At 40.8% G+C, this 18587-nt stretch overlaps 3 protein-coding genes across 7 annotated transcripts in view; all 3 read left to right on the top strand.

Moving 5' to 3' along the window:
- PPP1R21 (protein phosphatase 1, regulatory subunit 21) overlaps window positions 1–9310 on the top strand; it is a 50431-nt gene extending 41121 nt beyond the window's left edge. The window contains exons 18-22 of one of the 2 annotated variants that reach the window (XM_005864811.2): window positions 489–521; window positions 1913–2029; window positions 4861–4959; window positions 6373–6501; window positions 8649–9310. In XM_005864811.2, the coding sequence (XP_005864873.1) occupies window positions 489–521; window positions 1913–2029; window positions 4861–4959; window positions 6373–6501; window positions 8649–8678 (408 nt within the window). In that variant the 3' untranslated portion in view covers window positions 8679–9310. The remainder of the gene's footprint in view (window positions 1–488; window positions 522–1912; window positions 2030–4860; window positions 4960–6372; window positions 6502–8648) is intronic. The other variant, XM_005864812.2, reaches the window with a different exon arrangement.
- Window positions 9311–18464: 9154 nt separating this feature from the next.
- The window catches only part of STON1 (stonin 1), a 43064-nt gene continuing 42941 nt past the window's right edge, over window positions 18465–18587 (top strand). For 2 of the 4 annotated variants that reach the window (XM_014538483.1, XM_014538484.1), the window contains exon 1: window positions 18474–18525. The gene's annotated coding sequence lies outside the window, so the exon portion shown is untranslated. Of the gene's footprint in view, window positions 18526–18587 lie in introns of all 4 variants that reach the window. The other 2 variants (XM_014538485.1, XM_005864816.2) reach the window with 2 other exon arrangements.
- GTF2A1L (general transcription factor IIA, 1-like) overlaps window positions 18485–18587 on the top strand; it is a 93512-nt gene continuing 93409 nt past the window's right edge. Inside the window, exon 1 of the mRNA XM_005864817.2 lies at window positions 18485–18525. The gene's annotated coding sequence lies outside the window, so the exon portion shown is untranslated. The remainder of the gene's footprint in view (window positions 18526–18587) is intronic.

Genomic DNA, 18587 nt, shown 5'->3' on the forward strand with positions numbered 1-18587 from the left:
GAAATGAATATTTATTGATATAACAACATTGTATCAAACATGTATTTCTTTTGTCTTTTTTTGAATTTTCAGCCAGTTTTTTTTTTCCCCGTGTGTTTTTTTATTTTCTGTTTGGAATGTTCTGTTATGATGGTCACCATCTCAGCTACTGCTTTGGAAATAAGTACAGAAATGACAACAGGAGTCAGAAGCTCTTGTCTCTTCCCAATTTGTTGGTTTCAGTGATGAAAATGACTAACAGCGTTTTGTTAAAGGAAATAGTGATGATGATCATCCATTACCACCTCATGGCAGAAATAGCAAATGTGGTTGGTTACCTGTCCGCAGGTACTGCTTCCTTGTAGTAAAACACAATCCAAGAGTGACCTAGTACTCCAGGCCCAGTGTGCTTTAAAAGTATGAACTGAGAAGAGAAAATATTACATTGTTTAAATTGTGTTGGAAATGTAAACAGTCTATTCTAAAGAATTCTTTTCCTTATGTTCTAGATTGGGGTTTTAACCAGGACTTCTGACAGTGAGGTAAAGTGTGCTTGGCATCATGTTGTTTTGTTAGTAGATGTCGGGCTGCATGTTTGTTGACAAAGTCTTACAACAATCAGCTTTGTCTAAGTGTGTTTCTGACCATTCTAGCGAATGTGGAACCAGTGTTTTCCCCTCCATCAGTGGATCCATTTGGCTTTTCTCTTTGGTTCTATTTTAACTGTCACCAGCAAATTATAGCCTGCTTTGTAAATGCCTCGTTGAATGACTTGACTTGGCAGTTTGACAAGGGGTGGCCATTAGCTCGCTGGCATGCTGGGTGAGGCTGAGAGCCTTTGGCCCTCCCACTGGGCAGGCTGGGAAAGCAGGGCTTTTCAAGGCTTGATGAACAGTGTGCCTGCTAGTTGTGTCCAGCCCTCGAGTGGGTGAACCCAGGTCAGACTTGGCTTGTCACAGAGGTTTGCACATTAGAGTTTTGAAATATTATAAGATGTAACTTTATAAATAAGCACCTTACCGCTCAGTATGGTGAGTTGGTAAATAGAGTTCAAGTTGTTTGTTAAATTCTTTGCTTTCCTTATTGGCCCTATACTTTAGGTAATCTTGAACCTCTGCATATATTTTTTAACTGAATTCAATAGTGTGTCATTGCTAGAGTAACTAGAAGAAATACTAGTCTGGGACAAGGCTCGTAACTGTTCATTATAGAAATAGTTTAATTTGTTAGCATCTTTTAATAGCATTAGAGCCTGATTTAAGATAATGTTGGGGGGGAAAAGAATGTTCAGATTTTAGAGGTTCCAATACATGTTCCCCTTTCCTTGTCTTCTTCCAGTTAGAGGAGGACATAGGAATCAGACAGATGGAAATTTTGAAAGTCAGGTTTGTGGCTAATGAAGCAACGGAGGGACATGGTACCAGGGCTTCCCAATACCTCACTTCTGCTCTGTTTTCTTGAAGCCATAGCTTCATTCTGAGTTAGGTAGGGTGTTGAAAAAAGAAATTTGGAACCTGGCTGTGGTGGCTCACTGGTTGAGTGTCAACCTATGAACCAGGAGGTCATGGTTTGATTCCTGGTCAGGGCTTATGCCTGGATTTCGGGCTCGATCCCCAGTGTGGGGCGTGCAGGAGGCAGCCAATCAGTAATTCTCTTTCATCATTGATGTTTCTATCTCTCACCCTCTCCCTTCTTCTCTGAAATCAATAAAACTATATTTAAAAAAAAAAAAAAGGAAATTTGGAGTATTCATTTGCCTGCCCTGTCTGAAGTTTCTTTGAGGGGTAAGAAAACTATGATCCCCCATCAAATTTCAAATAAAAATGTACAAAATACTGTCTCTTCTGTATCCTAAAGTGATGTTAATTTTTTTTTTCTAGAACTGCTTCATCTCACTGGCATTCATTTAATTTGTTATGTGTGCTCTATTTAGGTTCCAGATGTGGAATCTCGTGAAGACCTAATTAAAAATCACTACATGGCAAGGATAGTGGAACTGACGTCTCAGCTACAGCTGGCTGACAGTAAGTCAGTGCATTTTTATGCTGAGGTGAGTGGAGAGTTAATTAGATTTGGTGGTTTGTTCCTAACCCCTTCAGGAATTAGGTCACTGTCCTCGTCTCCTGCTGTTCACTAGAAGAGAGACGTCAGTATCTATTCATCCATGAATTTGGTTGGAGTTTGTATTGATTGGTCTACATACCAACCAAAAATTTTCATTTCAGTAAATATAGGACTGATTTGTCATTTCTAAGTTACTAAAACATAATTGAGACTTATAGGTAGCTTTTCTGATGATCATGCATGTTTTGGAATATTATTATTATAGATTACTTGTTTTAGGTAGTTATAGACAGTTATTGGCCAAAGAATTTTCATATATGGAAATTAAAAAATAAAATATGCCCTTTTCCTTTTATTAAAAAGTACTTTCCAATTTTTGAGTGACAATTTGTTGAAATTAGTTTCTATGATAAAAATATAACCTTTCCCAACCTTTAAAAGGTATAAAATCTTACTTTTTGTTATAGTTTCTTCTTTCCTCACTAAATAATTCATTCTCTTAAGAGAATTGGAAAAACACTATGTAAGATAATCAGTAAAATTATACACAATTCATAGATTAGAAGGGGAGAAAATGAAGGAAGAAGGTACTGCTATCGAAGAGTAAGAAACAAATGATAAGGTAGACTGAATGTTGCTCAACATATAAGAATACCTGTAAGGTCTCCGAATTAAAACTTGATATTAAAAGGTCAGCTGTAGATGTCAAATAGAGAATTATAATGCTGTAATTGTTAAAGAAACTAAAAAAAAAAGAAAAAAAAGACAACATCCTTTACGGGAACTGACTGTGATTTTCGCCAGTAACTATGGAGATGGAAAAGTTGATGGGTGGCCAGTTGCTTGGCTTCTTTGTTTCCTGCTAAAATAAATGATGTGCCTCTCAGTGTTGTTCACAAACAACCATTACATACCTGTTTGATGAGTGGATCATCAGTGACAGCTTGCCGGGCTCTAGAAAATGTGATGGCAACAGACTGGATGACTTGCAGCCGAACTGCTGGAGTACTGACCACCTGAGCCTGCGGTGCAGCACACAGTCATGTCCTTATCTGGATCCCTAACTGCCTTCTGAGCTGGTGTCCCTGATGTGATTGTTATCTTCATGAGGCCTCCTACCTTGTAAAACTCTCTCCCTCTTTTTCAGGTTTAGTGCTTGAGCACATACTAGTAGATGTTTGGTTAACGGAGGGTGGTTGGCTGAGCTTTCCTGAAATGAGTGGGGATTTTTGAGGCAGTTTTATTTCCAAGAGACTTGTTTGTTTTAGTGGATGTCTTCAGCCCAATTGTGATACAAGAATTTTTAAACTGTCCTAGTTTTTCCTCATTTGTAAACAGGAAGTGGTGTCCCCCTATGACTTTACTGGAATGATTCCTCTGAGCATCAGATGTCAACACAGCATTCAAATGTGTCTCAATAGATCTTCCTTGACAGTCTTTGGCCTTATCAGAAAGTTTAGTGATCCTTTTAATGGCACACCCTCCTTAAACAAGAGAGTGAAATTGATTTTTCCTTTTTTCTTCTGTCTCTGGATAGCCTAGGTTTGGTAAAACCCCCAAAGAAAGCAGCTGGGACCTTTACATTCCTGCCCTTACTTTTATTCTTTTTTTTCATATAGATGAAGCATAATCTGTATAGCAGGACTGTAAAGTGTTTATTGTTCCTGAAATGTGGTCTTTAATAAAGGACTTAAAACACAAGAAAACTATCTTAGGGTCTATATTGCTTGGTCAGATACGATTGATAATGTTTGAAATAACCACTTCCTTTTTGTCCAGTCTGAGTCTAAATGAATCCTGGGTAGATGTAAAAACTTCTTATGTTTTTTGCAACCACTGGTCGTTGGATTAGAGCTAGGAAAAAACATAGATGAGCTTGGGTTAGTAGACATTCTGTTTCCTTATTAAAATGATGAAAGTGACCTTAGCAATATTTTTTCTAATATGTCTCCTTGGGCAAAGGAAACAAAACAAAAAAATAAACAAATTGAACTACATCAATCTATTTATTCTTGAGGCTGTCTTGGAAAATAAATTTTGGATATTAGTTCACTTTATCTAAATTGGATTACCTTCTTTCTCCATAAGGTGCATTTATATTTATTGTGAAAAGATTTCATTCTAAAAGAGAATTGAAGGGTATGAAATGGGGAGTCTCACATATGGGTTGTCAGGTAAACTAAATTTAAAGACTGAAAGAGTGATTTCCCATAAACACCTGATTTCTAGAAAACGGAAACAACCTTCGATCAATGAACCTCCACCGAGAGCTTCTCCCCATCCTCAAGACAATGAAGTTTGTGCTTGGACTGTAGCTTCTACCTCCTCTTTGCTCCAAACCCTCAGTGAACACACCTGTAGCTTACTATAGTTTCCATGTCCCGAATTGCAATTTCTCTGTTGTTACCAAAGAGACTCAATTTTTGGTCCTTGGAACTTGCCTCAAGTTTATGTCTTATATTTATGTTGACACTAGAAAAGTATGTGGAATCTGTAGTGATGTCTTATTTCATTACTGATATGGGTTCTTGGTGCCATATCTCTATTTCTTGTTCAGTGCTGCTGGATTTTATACATTTAAAAAATATTCAGTAATAAGTGTTTTTGGTTTTATTTAAGCATGGTGAGAGTCGGGCCACATCTTCCTTATGTGTATTCTAGTGTCTGGTACAAGGGCTGCAGGTATTCTGTAGATATTTGGGGAAGGAAGAGAGGGAGGCTTTGGTTTGGGAGATTCTTTTATAATAATCTTGTTTGAAGTATATTTGCTTTTGGGAAATGCTCCCTGTGGTAATGAAATGCTTTCTGATTTAACAGTGCCGAGCACTCTCTAAAAGACTGGCCTTGGCTGAAAAGTCCAAGGAGACCCTGGCAGAGGAGATGAAAGTAGCCAGTCAGAAGATCAGCAGACTTCAGGTGAGCTCATAAGTGCTATCTAAGCAATTTTCATAGGTTTATTTCATTCAAAGTTCTTGGGCAGCAAAGTCAGCATTTTCTTTCTAAAGTAGTGGCATTCGACCTCTAGACACACATTTTCCTAACCATGTTGTTTCTAACTCATTTTAAAGTAACATCTTACTTATGTAAGGCAAAAAGTGGTTGTGTAAAATCAAATCTCTGAGTTGATTTTAATTTTAGATAGTTTTGTAGTCAACATGTCTTTCTTTGGTAAGTAAAATTACTTTTACTTTCATAAATAAGAAGATAATTCATTATACAAACAACACTTTTAGCTGAATATTAGCTGTCATTATCCACTTTAAATGAAGTATGGAGTATATGCAGTAGTTAATGTAAATAGTTACATCTCTCTATACCCTTCATGCAATTTCTTTACATTTTTCAACTTCCCAAAATTTCCAACACGATTTCAAAGAATATGATAAATGATGGGATATTTTAGTCAAAGTGTCACCTTCTCTGAGTCAACAGAATATTTATCTGCTTATGTCAAAGTTGCCAATTATGGATTAAAATACTGGTATTTACTATATTTTACAGAAGCACTGAGCATATTTCATGTTTTCATTCCATATATATGGTGGTATGATTCACAACATGTCAATATGAAAGCATTTCTTTAAATACTACTTATTTACCCATTGTTCTTTCTCTCTTCCTCCCTGCTAATCCCTGTCCTATTATTTTTACTCTGTTTCTTCTCTTTACTGTTTCATAAAATTGACCTAAACCGAAAGGTAGGGCTGCAAAATATTTCCCCTTACTCCTTTGTTTTAAACCCTTGTTTCCAGAAAACTTTTATTAAATATAAACATGATACAGGCAAAGAATAAACACATTAGCACAGCAACACCCACTTCCTCTGGTTTCAGATTAGTTTATTAGATTAGCTGGGAGCACAGGATTAGAGTTTAAGGGGCTGAAGAGAGCCCGAGAGATGGAAAGAGAGAGGAAGGTGCCTCTTTCAAACTTTCTATCTAGAGGGCTCTGGGCCATCCAACTCTGGGATGGAGCTAGAGACGGACTCCCCACGTCACCAAAGGCTCAGGAAAACCTTCGGGAACTTGAAAAGATCAAATAGCTGGCTTCTTTTTTAGTGATAGTTTTACACCTTGCATAGAAGGATATGCTTTTATTTTTGTAAAGACATTTGGAAGGCTGAGAACAACTTTTCCCCCATTTCTTTTAACTTTGTTCTCTTGTTAGGCCTTTGGCTTAACCTTCATATTAATTGATCATATAGATTATTTAGATAAGTTGCTTTTTCCAAAAAAAAATTTTAAATAAATTACAAAAGCTTCAGAGTGGTGCGGCTAATGGGGTTTTGAATTTTTTTTTCTGTTTTTCCTCTTTTCCTCTGCCATTTAGGATGAACTGACAACTACCAAGAGGAGTTATGAGGGTCAGTTAAGTATGATGAGTGACCACCTGTGCAGCATGAATGAGACACTGTCTAAACAGAGAGAAGAGATTGACATACTGAAGATGTCCAGTAAGGTAAGGGCGGGGAGGGGGCAGGCTCTCTACAATAGAATATTTAACATATTTAATATAAGATATTTTATTGCTGTGCATTTCAGGGGCAAAAGGTTAAGAGATTTAAAGTGTTTAGAAACTATATACATATGAAACTTGTCCTCTTATCTAAAAGTAAAATTAAGTTTCTTTGGCTGAGTTATAAGTTGAGAGAAGACCTGACTTCTAAGGCCCTAATACTGTGTCCTTTGTTTTTTGGCGTTTCTGCTACTGTTTTATAGGTTCAGGGGACTCTTAGGAGGTTTATGATGGGGCTTGCTCTTTTTTATATGAATCTAAAATGGTGCTGTTGAAGAATAACCCTCTTTAGCAAATTTATTCTCATATATATCTATATAACCTAAGAATGTCTTGTCCTTTTAATTCCAAAATGTTTCTTTGAATTAATTTCACATAGAGCCTCCAGGCTGGGGTCAAGTGGCTATTAGCATTATTTTTATGTTGAAACTCATATCCACATATCATGAAAAGTAGCATTCAGGGGCCCAGGACTTGGTTCCATGCATCATCTCAGATGCTTAGCACGTTTTGGTAACTCAGACAATACTGTACCACCACCAGCTTGGTACTGTCTCCAGCCTGCGCTCTTTGAAATTCACGGCTTCCCTTATTGATTTAGCGAGCAGTTATTGCGTTCCTGCTATGTGCTGGCACTGGGAAGGAAATAGAGATGCACAAACCATCGCTTTATTTTAGCATCTGCTAGTGGTGGTGCAGGGCAGCATTCTGCTTAGTTAGCGTCTCCTTGGGAAATATATCATGGTAATGTATTGGAGTCTGTTCTCAGAGTAGTTTCGTGATGGCCTCTGGCTACCTCAGAAAGTGTCTATGATGCTTTTCTGGGACATCATGTGATGACTGTAACCAGCCAATGTGGCTTTGATTATGGTTTTTCTGTTACTTGTGCTTCAGGAAACTTGAGCTCTTGGAGATATAGGGGGTGGGGGTTGGTCTTCTTGAAGAATGCCTCCTTTAACCCTTTTGGCCTCTTGATGTTGTAGCTGGGCAATAGCTAGCTCATGTAGAAAGTACATACATCAGTATGAGTAATATGAGGAAGCCTGTTTGGCACCTAACACATGAAAGAAAGTAGCAGGGGAACTTCAGACTCCAGAGTTGTGGAAGGCATGTGGTTCTGAATGCAGAAGGGTTCATGTTGAGTACAGGAGAGCTCTTTGCAGCTACCTTTGAGGTTAGGGAATTTTCAAGCCCTCTCAGAACTTTTAAATCTAGTCCTTAAAATACCTGTCATTAATATAACACTGAGTTAGAGATCCTTCTTCATTTTGTAGTATATATTGTTAACCTTTCTTTGATTATTCTATGATCCCTATTGCTTTTTTTCTCTCCCTATGCATTAGTAATTCAGATTGCCAAGGCATTATCTTATGGCAGAGTTGACTTTGTCTCTACTGGATACCAAGTAAACATCCTGAAACCATTTGCTTGCTATTATCTTGCTCTTACTGTTTGTATTCTGCAAGCATTTCCCACTTACATGAAAAGAATGTATTTGTATCTAATAGTTAAGTATAGGAATTTAATGAGAATGTTTTTCTAAAAAGTGAACTTCTCCAGAAAGCAAAACTGGAAAGTCCAAATGTCTATATTGTGAGGGAATTGGGAACAAGATATCTTCCCCTCTAGGTTGTTTTCAACCAGTATTTGAACTTCCTTTTGACAGATAATTATTGACATTTGATCTATTAAGACCCTTTAAAGGTATTTGTTTTAAACAACAAAGAAACATGTGTAGGCTAAAATTTTTATTTAGTTTCATGAAATCATAAACTCCCTTGTCTTTGGAACAGAAGGAATATTTGAGGTTTGCTAAATCCAAGATAGCTCTATTTTCTTTCTTTATTGCCTGTCCTCAGTCCCCAGGGGGATAAGGGCTCATAAATTTAGAGTGGGGAGTGCTTTGTGATTACTGAATAAAAGTTTGTAATGCAAGGTTATCTCTCCTCTTGGAAACTAAAGTTGTCCAAAGTGAAATATGGCTTCCAGACAGCTTGGTCGTTAAACTATGTGAAATATTTTTCTTGAAGTTTGTGTCCTTATTGTTGATTTTTTTTCCTTCCTTCCCCCGCCCCCCCCTTCCCCCCCAGGGAAATTCTAAAAAGAACAAGGGTCGATAGTTTACACATACCTGGTTGGTGACTTCTTTCCAGAGCTGCTACTGCTGCAGGAGCTGCAGGGCCACGCCTCCACGTCCAGTGCTGGCCGCCTTCCGGAAGCTGGAGCGTTGTTGGACCTAGTAAACTAGTCAGTGTTGTAAATGGCCTTGAAACATTTAAAATATATTTGCAACCAGTAAGGCAAATACAGAATTTGATGTTGACAGTAAAATGGAAAACTATACACATACCATGGATATTGTAGGTTTCCTTACGCTGTTTTTACTGTGCACTTTTTAAAATTAGGTTTTAATTTCAGTATGTAAGAACAACAAATATTTTGTATATTTTCAAACTCAATTATATGGTAATCGATTTGGTATCTATGGAATAGATATATGTTTCTGGATAAAATGCTTACATTGTCAAACTCATTACTTCCTGCTATAATTGAAAGCAGTTTTCAGATTCTTTTTGAAGACTTCTCTCTCTCTCTCTCTCTCTCTCTCTCTCTCTCTCTCTTTCGGAGGGAGTGGGCCTTGCAAATTTCAGATCTCGTGGGTTTATTATCATTGTCTTCAGCTCTTCAGTACTCTCTGTGTTGGAATAATAGCTTAAGGAATTGATGTCAATAAATTCGTACTTATGTCAAACCTTCAGTCTCTATGAAAATTTGATAAAGGAAACTGAAACCTATTAGAGTAGGCTGTACAAAATTTACCATAATTGTATGGCTAATCCTTTTTTAAGGCTTTGAGTTTTGCCTTGAGAGGTACTTGTAACCATACTTCAAGCTGGGACCCTGAGCCCTTTCAGCTCTACTTAGTTTACTTTATAAACATTGTATCATTTCAGCATACACCTCAGGGGTGTCTCTCCTGTACATCCATTCCCCGGCCCTCAATATATTGATTGCTCCTTTCTTCTGAGTTGCTTGCACAGGCCCTTTTCGACCCATGTCCACATCCCCAGATTAGCTGAGATGTTCCGGAGACCCCTTCCTCTCTATCTCCCAACCACCCTGCCTGCAGCTCCATCTCCCTTAAGCCTCTTCTCTTGGCAGTTGCTAATCACCCTCCAAAAATGCTTTATTAGGGTTTGCCTGCGAGTTTACCACTGGCTTCTCTGTGCTCAGCACTTAAGCCAACCCCTTGGCTTCTGCCCCAAATCCTCCGCTGCCTGTCATAGAGAGGCAGGTCCTTCTGCCCCATCTTCACAGTAATGAAGTGTTTGGATCCTGCTTTGGGGATCTTTGATGAGTCAGCTCAGTCCCATTCTTCCTAGCCCTTCAAGTCCATAGCCCCTTTGCCCTCTTCATGTTCTACAACCTGCCCATTGCCAGTTCTCTATCAGCTGGACCAGCTGTTTCCCTGCAGCTGTGCCTAGGTCCCCGAGCACTGTGAGGGAAACATCTAATAACCTTGCTGGTTACTGCCATCATAACTTAGGGTTTCTGGATACTCTTTCTTATACTCCAGACCTCCCACCCCTTTTACCAGAGCATCTTTCTAAAGCATAATCTCTGCAGAACCTGATGGGAAGCCTTCACATAGCTCCTCATTGCCTGCTGGGCACCATCCAGCAATGGTGTGTTTGTGTGAGACACGTACAGCCGACCATCTCTCTTTTTTTGTTTGTTTTAATCCTCACAAGAGGAATGCTTAGAGAGAGGAAGGGGGAGGGGAGAGGGAGAGGGAGAGGAAGAGAGAGAGAGAGAGAGAGAGAGAGAGAGAGAGAAACATCAATAAGTTACCTTCAGTACACTCCCTGACCGGGGATGGAGCTGCAACCTGGGCCTGTCCCTGACCGGGAATTGAACTGGAAACCTGTTGGTGCACTGGACGACCCTCCACCACTCTGGCCAGGCTCTCTCACTTGCTCTTCATTCTTTCCCATGCATCCTGTGTGCTTTCCCTCTGCCTTTATGAAAACTCTCAGACCTCTAGGTCAGGGAAAGCCTAACTCTTCTTGCACAATGGGCCTGTTTTTCTCTCAGACAATGTGAATCTTGGGGATTATTTCCCTCTTTGCTTTGGTGGCTGAGATTTGTGTCTCTCACCAGCTGTGAGCTGCCAGAGCTCCCAGACCAGACACCCCTATTATCCTGGCCCCATGCACGCTCAGGCAGGACTTGGACTGGTTGGCTATTCTGTGAGGGTCAGTGCATCTTGGGAGGTTTCCTAGGGCTGAGGGACAGGGCAGGACTATAAAGGGTACAGTTGGTTTTCTGGCAAAATTGTCACTTTTTAACTTAACTGGTAAGAGCTTTGGTCTATTGGCAGAATCCCTTCGCAAAACATATAACCACCACCATTTATTAACCATTTACCGTAAGTCAGGCATGGGTAAGACTTGACATGTATTATTTCATTTAAGCCTCCAATAACTGTTTCTCGCTTGTGTTGTTACTATCCCCGTTTTATAGACAGAAAACTAAGGATCAGAGAGGCTAAGCAACTTACTCATGGTCACGGTCACACAGCTAGTACATGTTGAGCCAGGATTCAACCAGGTTAGTCTGATTCCAGAGCCCGGATTATTCATACTGTAATATGAGGCTTTCGGTTGGGGCATTCAGTTCTGTTCCTCAGGTTCTGTATATTTGGAGGATAAAATTGTTAATTTCCAGCAACTCCAGTACTTCATTCAATTCTCCCTTTCCATGTCTTCACTAAGTACTACTTACCCCTTCTTTCAGTCAGCTTTTAGTTAGCTTCTTGGGCTAATGGGCTGGCACAATGTTTGCCTTTGACATGCTTTTCTTTTCTTTCTGATGCTTCATTTTTATTTACATATTCCCTGTTATTCAAACCTTCCTAATTACTGAACTCTGAATTTAATATATTTATGCCATAATGCTGCCTCTTCCTTCCAGGCCTCTTTCTGTACAAACTTTGTTGTTATTTCTCTTTTTTAAAAAAAAAAGAATTTTCTAACATACACAAAAGTAGAGAGATGAATGCAAACCCTTATCTCCCCATCACTTGTTATGAACATTTGTCAGTCTTGTTTTATCTTGTTTCCACACTTATTTTTTTCCTAAGTATTTTAAGGCAATTTCCAGACACTGGCCCATTTTGCTTGTCATACTTCAATTATGCATATCTTTGTAAAAATGGTGAGCACTGACTTCTAAATCTGCCTTATCCATTTCATCATTCATTCAATAAGTATGTGTGGAGTGCCTGCTTTGTGCTCAGTCCTAAGGAGACTGTGATAAGCGAAACGACATGCTGGCTGCCTTTGGGAGCTTACAGCCTGCTAGTGAGACAGCAGAGTGATCATGTAAATGCTTAATTACAAATGGTCACAGGGTGTGCATCCTGCCCTGGATTGTCTCAGACAGAGCAGCAAGTGAGAGATAATACATAAAGGCTATCATTTTCTAAAATTAAATTTCTGTATTTTTACCAAGTTTATGAACTTAGTTTTAGTCAAGCTGTTCCAAAGTACTTATTACAAAGAAAAAACAAGGCAAAACAAACTAACAGAAACACCCCCCTGATCCTCTCTCATTTCATGCTCCCCGGAGAGAACCACTTGCACTCACTATTTTGGTGTCTGTCTCTGAGTTCCAAATAGCACGTTACTGGTGTCTTCCTGCTGGGCTTTATCAATTGACTTCACACTTGGAAGATGAGGATTTGCCTGTTTTTCAACTGATATACACCACACATATATACATACATACTTTATCTCTCTTTCCTGTCTTCAAACTAGTCACATCAGCATTTTGATTAGGTCAATATTCAGTGTCTGCTTTATTATTCTAGTGCTGTCACAGCTGAGTCATATAATGTACTGTGATTACTTTTCCTTTCCTTCACAGCTCTTTGTTTTTCCCTGGAGTTAATCATTGTCTTTTTAAAAATGTTGCCTACTATGTTTTCTATGTTACCTTATTCCTAATTTCTCTCCCAGGTGTGTAATGACTAACTCTCCTCTCAGTGTGGTCAAATTCAATTGGGTGTTCAGCCAACCTCATCATCTTCAAGCAGTCTCTCCTAGAGCCCTTTGACCTGCGCCAGGCTGTACGGGTTGCTCTCCAGGCCATCAGTGCTGCTGCTGTCCCGGGGTTGTCCTTCCTCCTCATCCTGGGCATCAAGGGTCTCCCACTCTTAGCATTACCCTCTCACGCTCCACGAGCCCTCCCAGTGATTGCCCTGTCCCTCTGCTTCCCATTGCAGCCCACCTCTCAAAGACTGGTCTATCCTCTCTAGTCCTCTGAGCCATGGAAAGGAAAATAAGAGGTCATTCTCAGTCTGGGAAAAGTATCAAGAGCACACATCTCTCTTTGAAGAGATTCAACTATTAACCTTTTTGCTTATTCCTGCTTTTTTCATGTATATGTATATATATAACACTATTTATTTTTAATCAAAATTGGGATTATAAGAAATTCCAGATGAGGGGAAAAATAGGTTCTGTAATAGGACAGGGTATAGGTTAGAGGGCTGCACAACTCCAGGGGCACTGTTTATATTATGTTCCATAGCAGGACTGGGTGAAGGAATAAGACCCTCCAGGCACAGCTTGAGAAGCTGTGATAAACAGCATGTGTCTTGTGGTAGCATTTTTAAAATAACCCTCAACCCACACCATTATGTTGTTACAAGCAATACTGGTCACTTTTCAAAGCTGATAAAATTGGATTTTCCATTGCTTTTGGTAAGAGACTAACTTTATCAGTTCAGCTAACAGACCTTTTAACAACATGACCACTTTTCCCAGTTCATTATCCAATCAAATAAAACAAAAACTGAGCTGCACTAGTTCCAAACAAAAATGTGAGAGAAAATAAATAAAATGAGGAACCAATTAGCTAAGAAAGGGACCAAAAAAGTTGAAGCAAAGGCTCTTTCCAAATGACCATGAATTAAAGCCTTCTTTATAATAAAAATCCCCAGAGAGAATAAGGTGCAGTTTATAGTTTTGTTTTTTTGAAGCAATAACCCTGGAAGTTGCTCCCAGCTATTGAAAGCCTTCAAACTCTAACTTTCACACGTGAAGATGATGGCTAAGAAACCAGCCGGCTGAGCTACACTGACAAGGACTAGTTTGTTCTGTGATAGAAGAGGAAGCTTCTGTTCTTGGCTAAGGGCCACGTCCTCAGACGCCATGGTGATAAATGGAAAGCTTGTCAGTAAGCAGTTGCCCATGCTTTACATTTTTAAGCAGTTTAGTAATTAGCTCCAAATTAGGAAATTAGCTGGCAGTCAAAGCATTAGAGCAGGAAAACCCATTATAGCTCTTCGAAATCTTTGAAAGAAAAGGTTATAGAGCATTAGAATAACCGTTTTCATAAGGAGAGGGTTAGAATTGGCTTCTAGGTGAAAACATGATGGAGACTATTGTCTGCTTTGCAGGAGTAGAAGCCTTAAAGACACCTCCCCCACTTAGAACCTTTATGTTTGTTTTTTCAGGAGCTTTAATGATCTCTGAACTCAATCCTACTGGTCCCTAAACACCAGTGGAATAGCCAAGTGGTGACACCACATAGGTCTAAGAATAGAGTCAACACAGTTAATCAGCGAAGAACAAAATGTCAGTGACTTCTTGCTCAGATGCTAAAGAATATTCTCCCTGACTTATGCTTTCCTGTATTTCGTTAGGACACTTTTGTTGTGTTAAATGGCCAACATATCTCATGTAGTCATTGTCATGTATGCTATCTCCCTAAGCAACTACAGATGTGAGAGGCAGGAGCCATGCCTTATACTTAACTCCCCCACAGTGCCTAGCAGAATGTCTTGTACATAGTAGGTGTTCAATAAATACTAATTGGATACATTTTAGGGAGCAAGCCAAGGGACTGGCCAATAGCAATGGTCAGGGTAGCTCAAGCCACACCTAAGAGTGCCCCATTTCTAGGACAAAGGATAGCCAGTCATGGGCCATTCTGAATTAAATGATCATCCCTCTAAATATCAGTGATTTCAGTTGGCATTCTCCGTGAAGATGCAGGCTTTTAATTTATGTCTGGAAATTTCTATTCAAAGAGTATTCAGGTTTCCTCATGGAAAAGGCTGTTTAAAAACAGTGTGTGTTTCAGACATCAGGCCAGAATGTATCATGCACCTAAAAAGGTGATTCTTTTTTCCTATTTAATTTTCACTTCTGTTGAAGCCATCATACACTGTAATCTTTTTTTTTTTTTAAATATGGCGTTCCAAAAGCCTTCACTCCATCTTGAATGAATGTTGCAATATAAATAGAGACTTAATTGTTGAAAAGTTTTTAGAGAGGGATGTTCTTAATCAAGCCTTTGGGGCTAAGCTTGTCCTAATTCAGAAGTCCTCACTTTTCCCAACCATATCCCCTTTCACATCAGGCATTTCTGCAAACTGGTTTGAATTTATATCGGTTCTGGGTGATGTCCGTTCCGTCTTTTAGTTGTATTTTTGAAGTGGTTGTTTGCGGCAGCAGTCTGCGGTGTTTACCTATGCCGCCATCTTGGTCTCTCTAGATAATCTGTTGAAAAGTTTTTAGAGAGGGATGTTCTTAATCAAGCCTTTGGGGCTAAGCTTGTCCTAATTCAGAAGTCCTCACTTTTCCCAACCATATCCCCTTTCACATCAGGCATTTCTGCAAACTGGTTTGAATTTATATTAATTGATCCCAACAGCTTCAGCTGAATTGAGTTTTAAGGCATTCCACATTAATCGGCTGGGTTATATCTATAGACACTTTGGAGACCCCTTGTTAAACAGTGTGGAAGTTCTAAATGGTTTCCATGAAAAGGCTGCAGGCAAGGGACCTGTTAATAGAAAGGAGAATGATATCTGAAGGTCTACTTAGGGTAAAGCAGGGCAAAGAGCAGAGCAAGGAAAAGAGCAGGAACTGGAGTAAAATGAGGTCACAGCTGGTGATGACCGGCTGTGGTGGCCTCACTAATTGAGGCCAGGCTGAGCTGTTTACCAGCAGATTTTGATACAAAGAGTGCCAAGAAAGGGTCCTTTGGAAATATGTGATGGAGTTACAAGAAATAAATCTGCATTCATGAAAGTGGCAACCTTTGGGGCACTGCTGAGTCACACAGAAGAGGGTGGTGGTGGTGGGGTGAGGGGTGCTGTCCCTTGCAAAAGATAAATGATTTTCAACCAAGTAATTGGTCTTTAGGAGATTATGGGCCTATGTGCTTTGCAGAAGTGTCCAAGTTTCCAAAAGAGATTTCATTCACTAGGTGGGCTACTGCTTATTCAAAGGCCATACTGCTTATTCAAAGATGATAGATTTAAAAAGATGCATTCAAAACCCTATTTTAATGAGATGATGATCGCTATTTGTCAAGTGTATTGTTTCCTGTATGAGTCCGTCCTTTCTCTAGTTGTTACCTGTGGCATTTTCTGAGATAGGCTGGCCTTCCTAGGAGGCCCAGTGGCTGGACACAGTTTATAGGAGGCTCAGTTTGGAGCTTCAGCCAAAAGGCCTAGGGCCGTGGTCGGCAAACTGCGGCTCACGAGCCACATGCGACTCTTTGGCCCCTTGAGTGTGGCTCTTCCTAAGCCTTAGGAGTACCCTAATTAAGTTAATAACAATGTACCTACCTATATAGTTTAAGTTTAAAAAATTTGGCTCTCAAAAGAAATTTCAATCGTTGTACTGTTGATATTTGGCTCTGCTGACCACTGGAGGGTCAAGGCACCTGTTTTTTCCCCTTCCTCTTCCTTTGTCCTTCTTGTTCTGCTTCTTATAAGAAGCCTGACTTGGGCCCGTACCTGTCTGGTTCTATAGAAGTCTCTGAAAAGTCACCAGTCAGTTGACTTTCTGTTCTCTAGCCTCCCTCCTGCCCTTCCTCAAACCATGACCATCACCAGGAAGTTAGCTGAAGGAAATTAGGAAGGGAGGTGGACTTGGTGCCTTTGACTGTTTAGGGTATCTTAAAGAAAAACACAATTAAAAATTTTACCTTTGAGTAAAAATGTCCTAAATAGATCCTTGCTGTGTGACTTCCTCAGCCCTCAGCATAGGTTCTTAATTCTGGCTGGAGGTTGAATAGGATACTGAACAACATATTTTCCATTTCACCAGGAACTCCAAAGTCAAATACAAGACTGGACCCAAAAGAGCATTTAAAAGAGAACCGAATTGTCATGCAAACACAAGTGTTCATTCAGAATTCCCTCATTTCCTTTCTACCATCTACCAGGGGTGGGCAAACTTTTTGACTCGAGGGCCACAATGGGTTCTTACACTGGACCGGAGGGCCGGAACAAAAGCATGGATGGAGTGTTTGTGTGAACTAATATAAATTCAAAGTAAACATCATTACATAAAAGGGTACGGTCTTTTTTTTTTTAGTTTTATTCATTTCAAATGGGCCGGATCCGGCCCGCGGGCCGTAGTTTGCCCACGGCTGATCTAGGCAGAGCACTTCAACTTAACATGGTCTTTAGGGCCTTCTAACCCCTTCTTGGGTCAAAGCCCTCTCTTCCTAGATAGTTCATCTTTCAGACTGTTACACCAGCATTCCTCAGTCACCATTATGGTGCCTACTGTATGCCAGGCTCTGGGAATACAGTGTGAATAGCACTGGGAATACAGTGTGAATAGCACTTGGGTCAAAATATTCCTTTGCTTGAAAACTTTCATGAAGCCCAGCTGGTGTGGCTCAGTGGTTGAGTGTTGACTCACGAACCAAGAGGTCACCGGTTCTGGGTTTCCGGCTTGATCCCCAGTAGGCGGCGTGCAGGTAGCAGCTGATCCATGATGTTTCTCTCTAATTGATGTTTCTATCTCTCTATCCTTCTCCCATCCTCTCTCTCTAAAAATCAATAAAAACATATTTAAAACAAAACTTTCATGGATTTCCTTTTTTCTGCTTCATGTCCAGTTATACATCCCCAAACAGACTTTCCCACTTCCCGTAAGGCTTCCAGTCTTGCCAACCTCCCAAGCTCCTCATGACTGAGGGCCCAGAATGCCCTCCTTTCTCCCCCGAGTCTGCTCAAACCCAGTTCAAGCTTCCACCCTGGGGTTGGGCAGAGGGTAAAAGGCACAGGCAGACCTCCTCTCTATGCTGACTCACTACCAGGGAGGCAGCCCCACTTTTGGAGGAGGCTGAGATGCCAAGTGACTTGCCCAGAATCACCTGCCAGCAGGTGATGGACTAAGGGCTAAAAGCCACCCTCCAGCTCTCCTCAGAGGTCAACGCCCCTTCTCTTCTGCACGCTGCAGGCAGCACACATCTGTAAGTATTCACCTCCTGCCCTGTCCACAGAGTGGCCCTTCACTGAGCCCTCCCCAAGCCATCCTGTGTCCTCCTGAGTGCTGATTCACCAGGGGAAGGTGAGGTTTCATTTTTAGGGTTCATCTTAGTCTGCGATCAGGGCTGGTCCCACTTCTGAAGAAAAAAGAAGCACACAGACACTTCAAACATAATCCTTTAGTTCTCCTAATCACAAGAACAAAACAAAACCCCAACGGAACAAAAAATCTCAATGAAAGTGGAAAGCACGACCACAAAGTCCCTAACCCTGCATCTTCCCCCGCACCATTACCCCCCCCCCCTCCCCCATTATCTCACCACTCCGCGTCCTGAGGCTCAGGGTCCTCGGGATGCAGGTTGGCTTCAGACTTGCCAAGTGTCCCAGCCACCTGCTTCCCAGGAGCTTGTAAAGGTAACATATACTGCCCCCACCTCGCCCCTCACTTTTGCTGGAGACTCAAGGGAAGGAAGAGAATGGAGAAACGGACACCAGAAAAACTTTGGGGGGTCCAGGGCCGGAAGGGAGTGAGGAGAGAAGAGGGGGTCCAGCAGGGGACCGAGCAGTTGGTGGGGAGGAGGGCGCAGGAGCGTCTCTGGGACCCACCCCTCCTCCCGGTGTGGACGGCGGCGGCCGGAGTCGGAGCCCCCGCGGTGCTGTCCGTGAGTGACCAGCCCCAGGGGAAGGCGGGAGGCGTGGGAAGCCCTCCAGGCTGGGGGAAAGT

The sequence above is a fragment of the Myotis brandtii genome, unplaced genomic scaffold (assembly GCF_000412655.1).
Source record: "Myotis brandtii unplaced genomic scaffold, ASM41265v1 scaffold191, whole genome shotgun sequence".
Lineage (NCBI taxonomy): Eukaryota > Metazoa > Chordata > Mammalia > Chiroptera > Vespertilionidae > Myotis > Myotis brandtii.